At 35.5% G+C, this 21,912-nt stretch overlaps 1 protein-coding gene across 2 annotated transcripts in view; it reads left to right on the top strand.

The window, feature by feature from the left end:
- DOK6 (docking protein 6) overlaps positions 1 to 21,912 on the top strand; it is a 252,646-nt gene that overhangs the window by 161,823 nt on the left and 68,911 nt on the right. For both annotated transcript variants that reach the window (XM_068671385.1, XM_068671384.1), the window contains exon 6: positions 12,422 to 12,560. In XM_068671385.1, the coding sequence (XP_068527486.1) occupies positions 12,422 to 12,560 (139 nt within the window). The remainder of the gene's footprint in view (positions 1 to 12,421; positions 12,561 to 21,912) is intronic.

Here is a 21,912-nt window from a genome sequence, read left to right as displayed (position 1 = left end):
CGGAATTGTGTCCTTCGTATTCTTCCACCTGTAGTGTTTGCTTTTTGGATAGCTATATATAAATGTTTAATGAAATCAGTAAGTCTATAGTTAATGGAGTTTTTTAATTTATTTTTTTAAACCTGGCATACAGAATCATGGACAGAAGGGCTTGATACAGTCTAGTGTTCAGAGCAGTTCCATGGCTGTTATAAATTTCTTATAAAAATATTACTAAAGCAGTGCAGGACAGTAGGAGCTTAAATTATGAAACATTAAACCTAGATGAGTAAGCTCCAGTGTAAAAGTAGCTTGTTAGTGTTTTTGTTGTTGTTGTTTTGTTGTTGTTATTTTGTTGTTATTTTTGTTGGTTTATTTGTTATTTTTTCACAGCAAAGGTAGATTGCTTTTTTCATTTTGCTTTCTAACAATGCCCCAGATTCAATGGGAAGAGAGCAGGCACGCTGTGCTTGAAAAGCTTGCGAATTAAAAAAAATAGATTTGAAAAGCCTATGCATTAAAGAAAATGGATTTCATGCTTTTAGATTCTACTCTCCCATATTTGTTTTGAAGTCTGTGTGTTTCTTCTCTGCTGGTGGACTTGTCAAGGAGCATTTCTTGTCAATTAGTAGCATCTCCTGCCATGCAAGAAACTGGTCTGAGGGAATATTTGCAAAGAATAGACAGTGGCACATACACGCAATCACTAATATTTGCCATTCTTACGCTCTTTTGTTTTAAGCAAAATCCTCACCCAAAGCATTTCTTTCTCTAGTACAGTGTAAGCAGTTTCACACAGGACTCATAGCAGATATTCAATTAAGAGAACCTACTCAGTGTAACTGATTGCTATTAATCAGGGTCAGGAATAAGCATTTATCAAAACTTCAGAAAATGGATAACCATTCCATCCAGCAAAGTTTTAGAAATATGATACTTCTTGGAAAATATGTGGTGAGCCAGTCGTTAGAATATCAGAATATTAGGATATTAGGCATATGGAATTATAAATGGCAACTACTAATTTGTAGTTATTTTTCATCCTTTTATATGCTTTTCCTCTCCTTTTTCTGCATCATTTTGGTCCATGTTTCCTTGTGTTGATTTTCTTTTGCAGGCCACCTGCCACTCGTTTTTTAATCTATTTGTTTTTACACTCCTTTTGTGTGAAGTAAATAGTAGTACCTTTTCCTACCCGCTTACTCCTGTAATTGAAAAGACTGTCTACTTTTACATAACAAAACTTTACAGAAATGTTTTGAGGGTTCTCAAGTTCGTATAAGTTGCTACTTATCTGAACATTTCAACAATCAGGCTAAAGAGAAATTCTTGCTGAGATTTTTCCCCCTGCTGGAAGCACCAACAGAAAGATATTATATACACAGTCAAAGTTGGAGTCAGAGATGCCAGGCAAATGCAGTATGATTTGTTTGATCCATAATAGAATTGCTGTTGTTATCAATTGAGAGAAGAAGAGAAAAAATGTCTGTTTCAATTCTGCTTGGCTTAGGTAAAAGAAGAAAAGGTAAAGAAAGTGGGAGGAAAGTCATGTTTCCTCTCTACATACCACAAGCAAAAAAATGGTGGAAGTTCAATTAATGTTTTATGTTTGTGGTGGGGGCCATGCCTTTCATGTAATTATTTTTCTATATAATGTTATTATTACACATACGGTTTACCACCAAAGGACTTACTTGACTGCTTGTATCTGTATGCACTAGGGATGTGGTCTTCTGTTCTTAATCTGGCTTTTTTTTTTTTTTTTTTTTTTTTAGCAAATCCCCATCCTGTCTTGTCCCCAGTGTTTTTTCTGTCCCATGAGTTGCTGCTGTGGCAGGCTGCTCCCAAACAAGAGCTAACAACCTGTCAGTTTTGTGATTAGTGTTGGTGAGTCCTTGGATATTATTAGCATATGTTAATTACTCATTAGTGTACATACATAGCATGGTGAGTGTCTCTGGACAACCCTGTGTGCCCATAATATTTGCATATGACTTTCTGAAAATTCCTCTTTCATCAAAGTAGTCAAAGCAGTAGCTCTCATACTTTGCAGACAGAGAGTGACATTGAAAGAAAACAACAGTGGTTATAACCCCATCACAATAAAAACATAGTGTACAGAAAGTTTCAGAGTGGCTGACCACAAATGCTTTAAAGTGGCCAAACCCATTAATGATGGTGCACTTAAAAGAGGGAAGAAAAGAAAAGAAAAAAAAATAAAATAAAAACTTGGAATGTCTTACTTTTGTAGTAGTGAAAACTCACAAAGCAAACAGCATAGACTGCTGTGTTCTCCCTTCATTACTCCTTTGCACTTTGTGTGTCCCACTTTTGATGTGGAAGAATTCAGCTTTATTTTCCATAACCTGGAAAACATGATGTTTTGAATATACATCATAATTAACTATAATTTGCTTTTCTTCACATGTTCAGTAGTACTGAACCTGCCTTTATATTAGCTCATTAATATTTTTTACCTCTAGTGTCTTAATATTTACTCAACCACTAAAAATGTTAAATTTATTAGTTCATTACCATTCAACCCTCCAGAATTTTTCCCTGGCCTCCTTAAGGGAACATATTCTTATACTTTTATCGAACTTCAGGAAATGCCTGTGTCCTCTGCTTCTGTCAACATAAAAAGTAGAGTAACAACACAAATGCAATATCTGACTGCATCATATTAGGTACAAAGTGTTTCCAGTAGCATTTAATATGTAGAGGCATTATAGGATAAAATATCTTACAGGTCGTTTTGAACATGGTCCTACATTTAATATTTAATATCATATTATTGGTAAGTGCAGATGCAAAGTGTTTTTTTTATTATTACTTCTTTTTGGTTGAACTTTTAGGTTGACCATGATCAATTACTCCAAATATCATTGGCATATGTGCAATGGTGTCCAGTATCATAGCTTTGGAGCACCCGCAGTTCCTCAAAAATGAAATAAACAATTTTATCTACTAACACTAGTTCCGTGGCTGCTACTTTGCTAACATCTGTAAATTGGCAGATGCCTCCTTTACAAAACTCTGTTTCTGGAGAGATGATTGAATAAGTTCAGAATTGTGCCTCATTTCATCAAGAAACAACTTGGACACTAGCAAGCCTAAGCTAAGAGGATTTCCACCCTCACTGGGAGTAGTCCCAAACATAATGGTGCCTTTAGGGCTCTGAAAGGGAAAAAGAAGAAAACGAAGATCCTAAGCTGCTAAGTTTTGTTGCCTCTGTTGTAGCAAGTAGTGATGCACTGCCAGAGGGTTCCTGTATGCTTTCATTTGCTTTAAACAGTAGTGATCTTATTTGAGTTTTCTCACTAACATTTATGTATTTGGCAAAATCAGTGTTATTGCTGTAGATTAATGCTGCTTCACCTGTTTTTCTACTTAAGACAGTGAGAGGAATTGAGTAATATTGTTATGAGATGTGCTTGCCTTCACTAGAGAATAATAGGGTGGCAAACATCCTGTAGCAAATAACTGTATTTGAATATGATCCCATGTTCCAGGACTTGGAGACTATATCCCTTTCATTCAAAAGTGACATGAAAAATAATAGCTGAACCATGCTGAGTGAAATAGCTTAATCAAAAACATTTAGCTGTTTCTCATCTTCACAACATCTTTATTTTTTTCAGACCACTGTTTTCAGTTGTGTCTTTGCAGTACAGCCAACTGTAACTGCTGCTTCTGCACTAAAATTATAATAGTGACATAAGAGTTCTTGGTTTATCTTTCTCAGAGCTGCTAAGGACATATAATCTTCCAAGACACTGTTAAATATCATTTCATCATTATCAACAAGATCTGAGCTCTACAAACTCAGATAATTAATTTTTCAGGAACATTTTCGTGTTCGTTCTGTTAAACTGTAAAAAAAATGCAAATGTCTTGTGTATTTAAGAACATGTCAACAATTGTTTTTATTATCCTTCCTTTGTTTTTGATCAATTTCCTTTTTGCATGATATATATAAGACCTAAAAAGGGAAGGGAAGGGAAGGGAAGGGAAGGGAAGGGAAGGGAAGGGAAGGGAAGGGAAGGGAAGGGAAGGGAAGGGAAGGGAAGGGAAGGGAAGGGAAGGGAAGGGAAGGGAAGGGAAGGGAAGGGAAGGGAAGGGAAGGGAAGGGAAGGGAAGGGAAGGGAAGGGAAGGGAAGGGAAGGGAAGGGAAGGGAAGGGAAGGGAAGGGAAGGGAAGGGAAGGGAAGGGAAGGGAAGGGAAGGGAAGGGAAGGGAAGGGAAGGGAAGGGAAGGGAAGGGAAGGGAAGGGAAGGGTGCGGTCAAAAATCTCCACAGAGTGGGTTGTTCTGCATATACATATTTATTAATTGCCTACACTGATTAAACAGTGCAAAGTGAATTGAATACTGACACAAGATAGCAGTTTGCATGCTCAAGCTATATATTTTACTTAGAGGTGCTAAAGCATAAACAGCACCATTCAATCTTCTCCATCAAATTGTTGATGTTTTATGAAACTATTATTTACACAGGAAGGAATAAAGTTCATAGATATAGTCATATTAAAGTATTTGGGATTTGGCTTATTAGACCGGGAAATCTCCTCTAAGAGAGGAGAAACTAACTGTAGTTTCTACCGTTGAAGAAATAGAAAATGTAGCCTCTGTATGGTATGTTTACCATTAAGTACGGATATATTTCATAATTTTATGTCAATCTCAACATTCTGCTTCTTATGCACGACTCCAATGAAATCTGCTTCTCTGCTTTTCGTACTTTAACTAGCATTGGAAATGAGTTACTATATTTAACTCTTAAGCATTATTTCACATTTATTCTGATACACGATGGTAACTAAAATAAATAAAGTATTTTAATGGGAATACACAAGGAAGTTTGTTAGTTACCTAAATAAAAATGGTCTGAAAAAAGTCCTGCTTATTATCAAAACCAAGCCTTGGGGAAGGAAAATAATAACAACAACAACAACAACAATAATAATAATAATAATAACGATAATAAGAACAACAACAATAAGAAGAAGAAGAAATATTAATATTATTATTGCCACCGTCTCTTAACTGTGTCTTACGATGGACAAGAAAATATTGCTGGAAATGAATTAGAGAGTTACAGTGGTGGTGGACAATCACTCAGTCATTGGTATAGACCAGAGAAAGGCATAGCTTTCTTTTTGTGCTTCCGTTAAGCAAAAAGTGGACAGCATATGACATGCAGGAATACAGGAATGGGATAGTGTCCCTGAAGCTTTAACGAGATATATGCCCCACTAGTCTAAATGGGCTAAAACAGAGACACAGCACAGGCACAGCAATTGTAGAAGCAGCCCAAGCAATGAGAAGAAAAATTTCCCAGGAGGCATAATTACCTCAAGTACTGTACAGAAATCTCTCCCATCTGACAAAACAAAGAAAAACATGTTTTCATGATTGAAAAAAAAAAATGTATTATATTATTCCCCTGAAATCATCACTTGGTTTAGGCAGAAAAAGAAATAATCTCATCATGCTTTTTTTGTTGTTGTTGTTGTTTTCTTTTAACCATGACTGCATATAATATCTTAAAAAGCTATGTAACTATCATTTGGAAAGTATCACAGTCCTCTAGGAAATAATGGAGAAGGACTGCTTTCCTCTGAGTAATGGAATGTCAGCTATCTTGGAGAATATCATCACTCCTTTCCATCCTTATGTTCTCAGAATTGCAGAATGAAGCCATAAAAGGACTTATTAGGAAAGCTGTGCCTTTAGTTCTTTTAGTTGAAAACACTGAAGATGACTCAAGAAATACAAGATCTGACCTTGAACAAATCTAAGCTGCATGATCAAGTTACTGAGCTTCATCATGTGGTAATACTCCATGCATTAACTTATGCCAAATTCAAGAAGATTCCACATGAAAGAGAGACAATTTAAGATTAAACACTGTGCTACATCATAACCTATGTGCAGGAACAGTGGAAAGTTACTCATCTCAGCTGAAGTGCAACAATATTACAATAAATTTTATAAAGGAATGTCTATCTAAGCAATTAGTAGATATCTTACATAATTAATTTTTCTTGTTGTATATACTTGTCAGTAAATAACTATAATCTAGGGGGACAGCCAGATGCCTCATATATCAGATAATTTTCACTATTTGCTTCTCAGATCATAAAATTGTCAGGATATCCCTGTTTGACACTCCAATGAAACTCTGAAATGATGACAGCAAAGCAAGGCAATCTAACTCATTAGTCACATAGGATGTGAGCAACAGACAAGGCTCAGCAGATTTTGAGATTCTGTGTCTGCTTGTTCTGTGTTTTGCCCTTTATATTGCTGCTGTGCTTTGTGTTGGTGATTTCCATTTCCCTCTTGTGGATATTTCACAGGACATTTCCCTACTTTCACTGACCTTGTCCCACATATAGGGCTTTCTATCCACGTCTATATCTGAATTAATTACACTTTCTGCACATTTCTCTCATTAATTGCCTTCTCTCTGCTTCACTCATAGACCCTTCCTGGATCCCATACATATCCTATTTTTGTAGTTATCTGTTTTCCTACTGATTCACCCACAAAATGTATCAGTTTTTGATTGCTTTATTCTAAGTCAGATTCTTAGCAACATTTTCTTGCTTCTTCCTGGTTTTCTATCCTTTCAACACAGAAGTTCACCTTACAGCTTTATAAAAATCTACATTGTTTGTTTTAGAATTCGTGATAACTATTCCAAGGTATAAATTGAGTTGTTATTTGTTTGGGTTTTTTGTTTGTTTGTTTATCTAAATATGCTCCCATCAGAAGGTGTTTATTTGTAGTTTTTGCTATTATTATTATTATCTCAGGAAATAGCAATTTTGGGAGGAAGCAAGTTAGCATGTATTGAAAGTTGGAGAGAGCAAAGCTTTTGGATCCTCAGGGGAGCTTTGTATTCATTTCTCTGTGAGCTCTACTGGTTAGCAAGTCTGTGTTTTGTGTGCGCTGTGTGTAACGTCCTTGCACAAAAAGAACAAACAGGATTTCTGTCAAAATGGCTTAGTCCAAGTTGAGATAACAACAAACAAGGAAAGAACAAAAGTGAGACATGCACAAGGGAGACAGTGGATGTGCATCTCCTCTGATAATCAAATTAAACTGAAGGCAAAATTGCTACTTTCAACCACTTTTTAGAAAATCAAAGCTGTAGTAGTAACACAAGAAATAAGTACCTTGGTTCAAAGTTAAATATTGCATATCATATGGCTCTTTCCCAATGGACATCCATATCTTCGAGGCTTTAAAGAAAGGCCATTTATTATTTACTACTTGTCTTGTGACAGAGAAGGTTTACTTCCCTATATCAAATCTGACCACATTCTTTGCATACAGGAAATAAGCACTAGCTAACTTCTTTACTGCACCTTGAAGTATCTGAGTGAACAGCTTTGCTCTTTAAAGGAAATCATCTTTCACACGTTGAGTGTGGAGTACACTACAGTAACTGCATTCATTTTTGTACTGCTTACTGCTGACTTTTAGCACTCAGATTTCTGGACAATACTCAATCATGATCTACTCTCATTCAAAAATTAAATTCTATTTTTATTTAAAGAACTAGAAATGCCAAAAAAGGGTACTAATTTATTATGCATTAGTTATTAAGAGCTATTAAGAGTTATTGATAGTAAGTAGTTGTTAATTCTAATGATTTTTTTTTTTTGGTGCCTATTTGAGGATATTTACCTTTTTATTTTTCTGTAGTTCTATACGTTGCTGAGTAATGAACTTACAAATCACCCATTTCTTTAATGCTAAACTGCATATGGGTATAAAGAAAACACTCAAAACCATTAAAAAATAGATATATGAAGAACTAAACTCTTTTTGGTTACAATTGTCTTTGTTTCTTTTGTTTTAAAGCAAAGACTTATAGCAAATAATGTTCCTAGGCATCTCATATTTCAGACAACCTTCATTATTGTGAAAATACATTTTATATTTTACTGAAATAGTGAAATGAAGCTGTCAGGTATGAGAGTATGAACCTCTGTTTGGGAAAAAGTACCATTTGTATATGGTGGTCAAGTCAACAAAGTTTCCTTTTTGGAGGGAATTCTGTGAGGTTACTATATGGTATTGATTTTGCTCTAATAGACAAACTTCTGTAGTGAGCAGAGGCAGTGGGAAACCATTATGTGGATTTGGGAAATGTTGAGAACATCTGGCAAGAGTGGTGGGAAAATCTCTTTTGGCTGAACATAAATCTTATCTTGAGTACAACCAGGAACTTTCATTGTGGATCTCTGAGTCCACAATGAATCCGCAAAGTTCTTATTTTAAGAACTAAAAATTTTATGATGATTTTCAGACCTTGTGCATCTACTTGTTTCATTATCTGCCCATTATAATTCTTTAACAATAGAGGAAAAAAATACACTTTTCTATTTCAGTCAAAGCACTTCATACATTTTAATGCATTGAATCCTTAAATATCCTAAAGCATAGGTTAATCACATCCCTGTTTTAAAGTTGGAAAACACAGAAATAGAGAAGCTAACATCGGCAGTTTTCAAGCATTCACAGACTGTTAAGTCTCTCATAAAAAATTAAAGTATACAAAACCAGTGAATTTTTTTGGCAGTGAAGGTCATATCAAGTTGGAAAAGCTGCAGTGCAAACCTGTGGCAGTACCAGGAAAAGAAGAGTTCCACACCTTCATTCTGTCTTTTCTCTAATGTGACTTTAGGAAATATAAAATTTATACATTACTACTTGGACATAAAATAATTTTTGTTTATTAAGAAAAAAATGGAGAGAAAACTATTTTGGAGAAAAACAAAAAGAAATATGATGAAAATTTTTGGTTTATGCTCTGGGGAAGGTCATTTTTCATTTCAAAAGATTCTAGAAAAAAGAGTTTAAAAGTTTTTGAGGACAGCTCTCAAGCAACAATAATTTGATTGAATTTTAAATATAATTCACTGTAACAAAAAAAAATATGCATTAAGTACAACCACATGTGGTGTGTATTTTGAACGAAAAGTCTTTAATTTACTCACAGTTACTTCACATTCAGTCAAGCAACGTGTTAACAAAGCTAAAGCTGAAACTGTAGTTTGAAATGGACAGTTATCTGGCACCTAAAAGAGGCTGCAGAAAATAAATAAATAAATAAATAAAATAAAATAAAATAAAATAAAATAAAATAAAATAAAATAAAATAAAATAATAAAATAAAGTAAAATAAAATAAAATAAAATAAAATAAAATAAAATAAAATAATATATATATATAGTGTCTTTGCTCTGCTGACTATGTTTTGACTGTAAATAGGACATGCCCAGAAGTATGTTTTAGCGTATCTGTTTGTTCATTCTCTTTGGCCAGGTATGTAAAACTTCCCTTGTCCTTTCAGGAAAACTCATAAAGTACACTTACCCCTCTCCCTGTCCCCATCATGCTTCTTCTAGTTCCATAAATTCTTCTAATTCAGGAGTTTTTTTAATTCAGTTTCAACCTTCCCTTGAAAGACTGTAACTAAACCTGAAACATGCCTCTCCTCTCAGTGACCTAACTAAGGTCTAACCACTTTTCATCTCAATTAAACAATAAAATATTGAGGAGATGAACAGAAATACTTCACTATAGCAAAGGGAATCACCTTTTTGGAAGGCTGCTTGCAAAAAATGAGTTTAGATGGCAGAAAGGGAGTTTCATTCAAAGTTTTTGCTTTTATAGAGGTCAGGCTTGCTGTTGGCTTCATTCCTTTATGAATGAACATGCCTTTAAGTCATGTTTAACATAAAAGGGCTATTTGGCACTCGAACAAATGAGGCCTATAATTCTTCTCCACATCTAATTTTGAGCCTCTGCATGTATATCATACACTGTTAGCTAGGGAAACCCATAATTCTGGGAGGCTGCCATCAACAGTTTTCCAACGTTGGCATGACATGTCCATTGCGGTCAGCCACTCCAACTGGAAAGCTGGTCCCCGCTGTGCCATCCTGGGTGGTGGAAGCAGTGCTGCAGGGGTGCAGCAGTCTGCATGACTGCCTCCAACTTGGCGGCACACAGACAATACAGGATGTGATCAAATCAGCAGCAGGGGTGATTAGGTTTTGCTCGGTCAAAATAAGCAGCTTAACTCCTGAATCTTAATCACATTCCATTGCCTGCTTCCTTGTTTTTATCCCTGTAAGATTTTTCATCTTCTGAAACCAACAAAGAGATCATATTCTGCTTCAGTTTCTGAAACCTCGTCTTTTTTTTTGTTTTTGTTTTTGTTTTTGTTTCCAGACATTCCATTCCATGCTGTTTGAATTTTATTAAGATCTCTTTACACAAAAGCAGAGTACCAGCTATATGATGCCCTGAGGGATCTCAAAGACTGTTGTTATAATGTCTCAAAACTCTTGAGACATTTTATTTCTACCATAAGCTCTCTGGAGGATTGTGGCTAAGGATATAAAGTATCTTAAATGTTTATAGCAGGGATCTTGATCTCCACTGGAATTCAATGTGAAAGTTTGGGTATTTTTTCCCATTTGTCTATTAACTGGCACATCTCATTATTACTGATCAAATAATACCTGTCTGCAAAATGGCTTATATTTTTCTTACACCTTGGGATGAGTGGAGACTTTTTATTTCAAAAGTATGGATGTTTGTAACATTGTGAATCATCTATTCCTAAAACTATGACTTTATTTTCAACATCTCAAATGGTCATTACTAAGTATGTTCACCAGGCATTTTGCAGAAGCACCTCTGTTTTATGTTTCTGCTTCCAATACTTTCTATTCTCCCCAGCACAGCCATGCATAAGTTCTTTACAGGAGGCCCAAAAAAGCATGCCTCCTCCAGTGTACAAGCAAAGATTTTGTAGGTGTTAATAAGGTTTTATTTTAAGTGGTCAGTCCTGAAATCAAAAGGAAATGCTGGATTCTCAATAATTTTTATAAAACACAATAGCCATGTAAAGAAATAATGTTAAGAATTAGAGAGACAGGTTTTAAAATAAAATTTCAGAATAAGAATTATTTAGAATTCAGAAGATGTATTTATAAGAAGATAACTCATGAAAAAAATGATTCAGTTTTCAAAAAGCTGTTTTGTAATTGTGTGTGTGCACATAAAATAGCAGGAGACATTTAATGACTAAATAAAATAATATAGATCTATATGTTAGTTTGATTGGACAATATTTTGTACAATTTAATTTCTGAATAATCATTCGGATCCTGGATTCAAACTTTAAATATATTGATATTTAAAACTTTTTTGAATGTTCAACCAGGACACATTTTTCTAAAATGCTTAGTAACAGTAATTCTGTATGCCTTGGACATCCTGGGACCATACTGAAGGTGTTGGGATATTCAAAACATCAGATGTCCTATAACATATTAAATGAACCAAAAAAAAAATTAAAGAACCCTGGTATTTTAGGGAAATTTAAGTCTTTCTGTTGTTGAAGGATGTTATGCATCAGTGACTTAAGTCAACAATTTGCTGTCAAAGATAACTCTGAAAATCTTTACAGGCAGTATCAGACCAAATCTAAAGGATTTTTATTGTTCTGTTTCTAAAATTTCAAAAAGAAATATATAAAAATACAGAGATGAGACATAGATAATCTCATCATGGAACTACTAAGTTAAATATGTCAGATTCCACTGCTGTTTAGCACAGTAAATATCCTTGAAGTAACCATCACTCAGTAGTCTACCACGTGTGGTCTACTAATTTTTTCTGTGTTTCTCAGCCCTCTTTTTCCTTGCATTTACTATATACCACTTTTTTTCCTCTGAATAATGCCACAAGGCTATCACAGTAAGGGTGATAGAAGTTGCTCTTTCAAAAGAAGAAGGTTAATTTTATGGATTTTTTTATTTATTTAATCTTCTTAGGCAATAGAATTACTGTTTCTATTGTCAAATAGACAATGTCTCTTGTAATTATAAAGAGAACTTTAGATATTGCCTCACATAAATGTACTGAGGCAGACGTATTTTAACCCTTGTAATGCTGCCTTTCCATACAGCTTCTTTGTAGTGATCAACCCAAAGAATATTTTTAATTGGCCAGTGTTATGTTAAAATGTCAGCTATTCAAAGTCATGCTATACTATGTACTTCTGTTATCAATTGGTTAAGATAATTAAATTTAGCTCCTACGTAGCCATGCAGACATTTGAAATAATGCTATAAACAAGTGACTCCATTACTTCAAGTTTTATTCTGTAATAAAACTTCTTTTTGACTGTTCAGAGAATGATTAAAACTGAATTTAGAGGTTGTGTTCATGAAGTTCTGCACTTTTCTTGCAATATGTCTCTCTTCAATGGTAAAAATAACTGCAGATAGGCAGAATCCAAAAGATTAACTATAAAAGTTGGCATTTTCTACTGCAAGGTGTGCACTTTTTATAATAGTTAGATAAAAATTACACTACTCTTTTTTTTTCCTTCTGTTCTGCTTACTGCAGGATGTGTGACACAGGAGAAGGGCTGTTCACCTTCCAGACACGAGAAGGAGAAATGATATATCAGAAAGTCCATTCTGCAACACTGGCAATAGCAGAACAACATGAAAGATTAATGATGGAGATGGAGCAGAAGGCACGGGTAAGGTCCCATCACTTATATATTTGAACTTATAAGGATTGGCAATGAACAGAAGTCTGTACTAATGTCAGTCTATGGATTCAGACATAATAACAGTATTAGCTGCATGACTAAGACAAAACAATCTTTAGCTTTTATGTATGTTCATGGTCATTGATTTTCAGCATTTGCTATACAGTGATCTATTGTTGCTGTCTTTTTGGAAGAGTAGATACCACTAAGCACTAGATCCATGGTTATCTTCTTGAAAATTGTGGTTCTCTTACTCTGAGATGAGACTATTTGTCAGCTGATAGTCAGCTGACAGCTGACTGTCAGTGACTAAGTGTTAATTGGTCCTCATGGCCTCACATGTGGAAAAAGACCAATGTAAACAATCCAAGGTGACAGCAGGCATGTACTGTTTTTCTTAACACAGGAAAGAAATTAGTTCCCCTTACAGTGAAGTGAACTCATAAAGAGCTATTTTTTTAATTTCAAGGTCAGAATTCCTAGTTTTCACAAGTTATCTTTAAGCACTCATAGAAGCTACTGAAAAGTTTAGAATATTTAAGACTAATAATAATAAAGACTACCTTTGTATGCTTAGGAGTAGAGATGATCTTAAGTGATCACTCCAGAAAGCTAACTTTGAAGTGCAGTTTGAAGCTACCTTTATATTCACCGAAGAGGGAAGATATGGGAAGGCCAGGAAACATTTTCTGCATGCTTTTCATAGAATCATAGAATAATTTGAATTGGAAGAGACCTTAAAGATGTTCTAGTTCCAACCCTCCTGTGATGGGCAGGGATATCATCCACCTTTCCTCTCAGATGACCACAGTTCTCCACACATCTTTCTCCCTAGAAAGAGATATGAGGGTAATTGCACCCTTTCCACTGACATTCTCTTCATTCTTTCCTTTGCCCACCATGCAAATGTCCACAGTCACACAAACATGACTGCATGATCCTTTTCCCACATACTCCATCGCTGTCAAAATATCTCACACTCCTGAGAGAAAAGCTCTTTCAAAGGGCAACTCAAGACCCCAGTGTTCAACTCCTTCTCCTAATTACTCCCCAGAGCAGTCTTTCTTCCTCTATTTACTGTACAAGAAATTTGACAAGGACATATTTCTATGATGAAAGTTTGTTATGTTGAATGATCCCCTCAGACCCTGCATGTGTCTAAGAAAAAGCTGAGATGGGAAGCCATAAAAACTGAACAAAGTAGTACTGTGTTCAAAAAAACTTGAGATACATGAACTTTGGACAGAAAAAATAGGAAAAAGAATATTTACAATCAAGATATAAGGTTAGGGACACAAAAACAATTGCTAGAAAGTCCAAGCCAAGATAGATGGCAGAGTAAATGTATCTCAAGCACTGGGGAGATGGGGGGGGGGGGGGAACTGCATTCTGCTGGGCTGGAAATGATTTAATAATAGTCCAAAACCAGGAAAAAGCATCATTATAAATGTTATGTTTTTTAAATGTCTACACCCGTAAGAGAAATTACAGCATTTTCAAGCTGCCCTAATAAGCACTCTAGACCTGCATCCATATTCCTTTCATGGAATCACCAATTTCAGATTTTCCACCAGTGCTTCTGATTAGCAACTTCACTGCCTAGCAAAGCTGATCCCATTCTGCCATCACATGACTTCCCTAAAACCTCATTTATGATGACTGTGGCCATATGGTATCAAACTCTAAGAGCAGACTGAGAAGTAGAAATGACTCAACATCCATGCAGCATATAATATTTTTCTAGATAAAGCTTTTCTAGATAAAGCTGTTCTGTGATCAGCATGGGGAGATGGGTAGAGGTTTGTGGCCTATTGTAGGCTATGTAGAAGCTGTAGGCTATGCGAAAGAGGCTCAAAAACTAGTTGATTTTTAAACTCCAACTAGTAATGTAATGTTTTGGTTTTGGAAGCTCTGCTGCTCTTGACTGATAGGGTGCTGAACTTTTAACACATTTTCTGGATTAACTGCAGCATCTGAGTTGTATTCATATTAGGAATAAAATATGAAGATACTAAATAAATTAAATGTATTATTTTCCTTTTAGCAAGTATAACTTCTCTCTAATATCTAAACCCTACAGTTTAACCAAATACCTATCTATATTTTTTCCCTTAATTTCTGAAATCAAAGTACAAGCAAGAGATCTCTTAAATCTGGGATCTAGGGGCTACAGTTGTCTTTAAGCCTTCCTAAAGCTTGACCTTTGTTCCTTTGTCTTTACAGCCCTAGAGTTGATTTGTATTGTTTTATTTTACTTTTTCTTGACCCTTTCTGTAATATACAGCTTACATATAATATCATATAATTAAATATATATATGCTTTTTGTGAAGGTGAAAATGAAAGAAATTTAAGTAAAGGAAACGTAATAGTATATCCGTTATTATACAGATCAGAAAAAGGGAAGAAATCTAATGACATTACTTCTTCCTTACAATCTTCAGAAGTTATATATTAGGAAGGACTCTTAAATATGTGTTCTCTCCTAAATGTTAACACATTTTAAGTAACTAATACTTCAGTTTAGTTTATTTTTTCCAGATTATGTTACAATCCAATATTGTAAAAAGTGAAAGCAGAAATCAAAATGCATTCTTTACTAGAACAACCTTGATGAAATGTGTAGGTAATGATTAGTTCTCATGATGAATATATAAAGTGAATATAGAATATAAAACAATACAAACCTTACTGATTAAAAAACAAACAAACAAAAAAGACAGGAAGCATACACACACACACTTTAAAAAAAAAATAAAATAGCTTAAATAGGTAGTCGGGTGCACACTTTTGTTTTCTACCACAACTCTTCCAAAGTATAACTCTGGAAGAAGGATCTAAAACATGAGATCAATTGTCACTGACATAGGTGTGTTTCCAGGTTGGTTATTGGCTTTACTGTAATCAAAACAGACTGGATTTTATTCAAAAACTAAATCAAAACTAAGTGAGAATGACCTAATTTAGCTCAGGTGCTCTTCTTGATTGAGTTTGAAATGTTAAATCGACAGTATGATAATGTTTTATGCTCACTTTGTTTTGGGCAATAGCAAATTTGGGCTAATGCTATTAGTTAAACTGAAACTATTTGCAGGGAAAGTGTTATCTGTATATAAACTTTTTTCAGACTTCCATTTGTTAATTGCTGAGTGTAATAGAGATGACAATTTGGGCTTAGAGTGGTGTGTGTTTAGGGGGGAGGGACTGATATTGGAGTGTTTTGTTAGTGTTTTTTCAGTATCAACATGAAAGTGTAATTAAAAATAATTCTTGTATGCTTATTTTTTTCATTGTGCTATTTTCTGTTGTGCAACATTATAGTTGATAGTCTCTTGAAGATATGTTGTTAACCTATCTATGATAACATATTTTTATCATCAGAATAGTCTGTATTCTTGCATATCTCTTCTCTCTCTCACACACCCCCCTTCTTTTTTAATGTAAGATTTATAAATCCAGTTGGATTGGTAGTCCTGGAATTAAAAACAAAAAGATGATATCCTCAGGAATAGCAAGTATCCCCACCAGTATTGTGATGTTCAGCATGGAAGATATACATTCCTTCCCTGTCCCCAGGCTGGGCTGCAAAGTCCTTCCACTTCGCCTCTATAAGCTCAGGTTCTTATCTGATACAGTGACAGAGTGAGTTAATTCGGTTTGCTAATATGGCAAAAAAAAAAAAAAAAAAAAAAAAAAAAAAAAGGAAGAGGCATTCTGTTGGGTTACTGGGCTGAACTGGTTCTGGTTTGCACTAAACCATGAGATCTTCTCCATTGTGTCTTTACAAGGAGAGGAGGAAAATCAACTATTAACTCTGTAAATGCTGAGCATCATCCTTTCTGCAGCTAGTAAATGAGGTTGATTTTGGTGATCTTTTTAAAGAATCTCAGTTACAATAAATCTCACACATCAGCATACAAACACTGCTGTTCTTAGCTTCATTTGTCTAACCTCTACAGCATGATGACAACATGCATACAAACAGCATTGTGACTTATGGCATGATTTTTCTCCCCAGCTTTATTCTGCCACTCAGCCTTCACTGAAAACACTTCTGATAGAACTACTTCACCTATTATTGTCTGAGTGTCTAAAATGTGAGGTTAAGAACAGTAGATTTCTCATATTATGACTCATATGAGGGAAGCACACTGAGGTAATAGTGTTATTCCTTCGTAACCTTATAATTACTTTTTTCAAGCTGCCAATAGAAACCTATTATTTAATCTCAAAATAATAATAATACATATGTAAAACAATAATTCTAAAAGAGATAAAGTTGATACTGACCTTCTGATGTTAATCAAACATCAGTAAGACTGAAGGAAAAATTCATAAAAAATGAGTGGTTGGAGTTTCCATAATTTATTATCATAGGAAAGTTTCTATGACACTTGTTTTTCTTAACAGAGCAAAGCTGCAAAAATAATGTAGTTTTAGATTGTGATACTTTTAACATTTACCAGAAGATAAACACATTCATAAAACACATCTGTATACTTCTCTTCCATTCTCATTATTTACAAGCCTTGTATCTAATATTCAACTTAATAAAAGTGAATGAGTCATCATGATAGGTTTCTGTCATTTAAATAAAATAATATCAGTGAGTTTGTATTAAAAACAAATAAATAAATCAAACCTCAGTAGTAGGGGAATAACAAATATACCAGAGAAGACAAATATCAGGGAATTTAACTGGACTTTAAAAGATGCTGGAGAAGAAGGTGGTTAAGAAACAAGCCTGTAAGTAACTTAATTTTTCTATTCCTTATCTGAAACAGGATGAGGACAGTATTTCTTTAAACCTGGTCAGAGGATAAACATAAATTACAGGGTTGTCAGGCATGGTATGAATGAGAATGTAAATAGAATTAAGAATATCACTGTAAATTGTCATAGAATCAGGAAAAAATAACTGAAGCAGGAGAAAATAATATCATTAATTTCATAGTAAGCTTTTAATTTAGCTTTGCTCTTTAAACAATTCTTTATTATGTATTTCTTTACTTATTTTAAGCTGATCATAGCCTAAACACGTATTTATCAAAACATTACAGAATCGAGCATTGTTAATGAACACACCTACAGATTCTAAATTTTTTCGCTTTCAAAAGGTGGTTTCCATTTGAAGTATCCTACCTTTGCCAATGCATCTTCAAGGCCTTACTTGGGATTTGGTTGTCATTTATGTCTGTGTAATGTTACACCTTATTATTTTCCAACTGTGAAAGATAGGAAATGCAGGAACACACTAGTGGATACTGCAGGCACAATGATTATATGAAATATTTACTTAAAATATATGTCTTTTGGGCTCCACTTCAACATTGTAGTTTACTTAATATGATAAAAATCTTTCATGTTGTTATTCTGCCTAAGTGCATTTGGCATTTACCTGGAGTCAGTAAGTACCTGGAGGAGAAAATGGAGGAGAAAATTCCAGAGTTCACCCATACATGGTTCCATGTCATGACACACTGTTTAGGATGTTTTCTTCTGCTTCCATACGATGTATGAGCTCATGTATTGAGCGTCTTAATACGTATGATCATTCATGAACTCATGCATTTTATGGTAATTGAGGTATAGTCTTAGGCTCCTTATTCCTGTAAATACGTAATTCAATACTGTTCTGTATTTCCCACCTGAAACTACTGTATAGTATTGCTGTAGAATATTTGTTTAGAAAATTGATAACTCTATAAAAAGATGTGTGCTTTATTATGATGTATAGTTGTTGCATTGTTTACTCGGTTCACACAGGTATTATGAAGCTTCAATTACTCATTCTAGATGTCTTTGAAAATTACAGGTTAAAGCTGAAATAGCCTTTCAGCGTGTTTGGCAGAAATGACTTCCAGAGAAGTAGAGCTCACCCTTCTTTGCAGTAGAAAACAATAATAGAAAAATGGGAGTCTTCTACTGCAGGACCTGTCTATCCACTGGTAAACTGTGGCCATCTGTAGTGGGTTTACATGGCAAGGTTTTGGTAGCAGGGGGCCATGGGGGTAGCTTCTGCGAGAAGAATCCAGAAGTTACCCTACGTTATATAAGGGTCCCACCGCTAGCCAGAGCTGAGCCAATAAGTGATGTTGTTTGTGCCTCTGTAAGAGCAGAATTAAGAAAGGGGGAGGGGAAGGGGGGAGTAATGCTGCTAAACAGCAGCTGGGAGAGAAAGGAGTGAGAACCAGCAGCTCCCAAGGTCAGTGCAGAAGGAGGGCAGGGGGTGCACCAGGTACGCAGCAGCAGTTCCCCTGTGGCCTGTGGAGAGGCCCCCGGTGGAGCAGGCTGTCCCCCTGCAGCCCATGGGTCCCCCATGGAGCAGATCTCCACGCTGCAGCCCCCCCGTGGGTGGAGGAGCCCCCGGTGGAGCAGGTGGATGTGGCCTGGAGGAGGCTGTGGCCCATGGAGAGCCCCCGCAGGAGCAGGTCCCGGGCCGGAGCTGCAGCCCGTGGAGAGGAGCCCCCGCAGGAGCAGGGGGTCTGGAGGGAGCTGCCTCCTGTGGGGGACCTGTGCTGGAGCGCTTGTCTCCTGACAGATGGACCCTGTGTTATGGAGCCATGTGGGAGCAGTTCTTGAAGAGCTTGTGGGAAGTCCACATAGGATCAGTTTGGGAAGGACAGCATCCTGTGGGAGGGACCCCATGCTGGAGTAGGGGCAGAGAGTGACCATGAAGGAGCAGCGGAGACAAAGCATTAGGGACTGACCACAGTCCCTATTATCTCATTCCCCCGAGCCACTTGGGAGAGGATGTAGAAGAGCATGGATGGGGAAAAGGTGGTTTTGGTATCTTTCCTGAGTCTGATACTTTGTTGTTGTTGTTGTTTTTTTACTCTGAGTCTGTTTTGCCTGGCACTATAATTGTTGAGCAATTTCCCCATCCTAATCTCAACCTTTGAGCCCTTTGCATTATATTTTCTCCCCCTTTCACTTTGAGGAGGGGAAGTGAAAGAGCAGCTCTGGTGGAGCTTGGCTGCCCACCCAAGTAAAACTACCACACCATCAGGAAATATTGCTAAGATGAAAAACAGAACCAAGAATGCTGCCTTCCCACCACCACCACCACCACCCCCTCCCCCCCAAATCAGAATCTGTGTACTTTTTGGTTTGAGTTTTGTAACCCTAGTTCGCATAAATAATAAAAGATAAAAATTAATATTATAAAAAAAAAAAAAAAAGATTCTTACTTCATTAAACACATAATGATATTTTTCCTGATTTATATTTTTCTGTGAAAATGTGTTAAGAATTCTGCCAGGCTCCTTGTTAGTGCTAGGACTCAGAAAATTATGTGTACTTGGATGAAGTAAATCCTAGAGCAGTGAAGCAGGTCAATTCTGGACATTCACCACTTCAGAATAAAGTAATGGATTTGTGAATATACAGACTGGATGTGTTTTATTTTTTTAATTGTATTTCAAATAAAATATTTTATTGAAAGTACATGTATTTCATTAGTATTTTTTTCAGGGACTATTACTCATATCCAATAATAAACATACAAATACTGCAGGAACATTCAAGAACTATGCAGTAGATGCCATGCAATTCCTAAAAGAAAATACTTTGCTCTGCTATGAAATTGTAACTTCCATAGACACTATTGTCCCACATACATTACTTTTTTCCAAGTAAACACTATTTACCCCCATCCCTGTCCCTTCCTCTGTCAGCTGCAGGAGTCTACTACTTCTTATAGGGTGCCATTACAGGCAGTGAGAGGATGAGGTGGAGGAAGTTGCAGGCAGTGGTTGCTGAATATTTTCTGTGTGTTTGAATGGAACCACAGAATAGGGAAAGTCTTTACTATGGGAACAAAGCGTTAGAGCAGGTGGGAGGACAGAGCTATTTGTTGTGTCAGAAACACTGCAAACCACATGAAGTTCTGTGAAGTGTATAGATAACTATTGTGAGTAGGTGTGGGAGCAGAGCTGGCAAATCCTTGTATAAGAGTATATCAGATATTTTGGTAGTTGGTGATGTAATATAGGTGCAGTTTTGCCTTTTAGAAAGCTATTCACTAGAGCTTGCACTGGCTTTATTAATGTTTTTTGAAGTGGTCATAGTCATGAGGGCTCTCACTCAGAGCATGGTGGGATAAATTCAATTCCTTCCTCTGCCTGCAAGAAATTTGAACTCTCTCTTATCCTTAGCTATTGGCCTGGATGACCTTGAATGCAACAACATGCTCTAAATCTGTCCTAGGGACTAAAACCCAGGTACCTCTTTATGTGGATATATATCCTAACCTAGAAATTCTTTTGAGTCTTCTTAAAAAAAAAATGAAATATAGTGTGTAATATCACAGTGCTCTTCTAGATTTCTGTCTTATCATGCTACCTAAGACTCTGATTGAAATATTCTTCCTAATATGAAGTAGGAGCTGAACCAAAACCTATTTGTAATAAAAGCTTCTCAGAGGTATCTCATAACTGAGATAACACAATTTCTTGCCTGACAGGACCCTGTTTCATCCTATGAATCTGTCGTAAACTTTCTTGCATGAATTCTGTGAACACTGTTCTCCCTGTTCTGTGCACCTCACTTGTATACTTGAATTCAAATATGCCGTACTGTGAACATTTTGATTTAAGCAATTAAATAAAGTTTTGTTTTTTTGTTTTTTTTTTTTGGTTTTTTTTTTGTTTGTTTGTTTTTAATTCAATAAGGCACAGTTTTTTACAGAATCAGGTTTATGAAGATGCAAGCCCTATTGAGGGTTTAGCGTGTAAGCTCTTTAAAAATCCAGGTAGCCACCTATCTACATTTCTAGGAACTTTTTAAAGACCTAAGTACATATTTCTTAGAAGTCAGATGTAGTTTATTTCAACTGTACAAAGTTAACCTTTGAATACAAGTGAATTTTAATGTTGGTAACATAAGTGCATTTGAAGTTTTGGTGTTGTTTATTATTATTATTATTATTATTATTATTATTTTATTTATTTTATTTATTTATTTATTTTGCAATATTTTGCAAAATACTGCATTTTTACAGAACTATCAAAATAGCTGGAGAGGCAATGTCAAATTAAAACTTTTATTTCTTTCTAGAAAATGCAAGAAATTGAAGAGCCAAATAACTTTCCCTGAACAAAATAGATTATTTGATTAGCAGTCTTATTTGCTAAAAGCCATGGGTGATACAAATTATAATTAGGAATAGTTGCTGTAATTTTACAATAGTTGTTGCATGCCTGACTGAGCACTATGTGGCTATTCCCAACCTTCCCCTTAAGTAAACTCTGAAAAGCATTTAGTATGGAAGGGAAGTTTTCTTTGGCATTGCGTACACTTTAACTTGTTTGCATAACCGTGCTGATAGGTTTATATCATTA

Source organism: Anas acuta, chromosome 2 (genome assembly GCF_963932015.1).
Source record: "Anas acuta chromosome 2, bAnaAcu1.1, whole genome shotgun sequence".
Taxonomy (NCBI): domain Eukaryota; kingdom Metazoa; phylum Chordata; class Aves; order Anseriformes; family Anatidae; genus Anas; species Anas acuta.
Note: the sequence above shows the minus strand (reverse complement) of the source record. Positions and strands in the feature narration are given on the sequence as shown.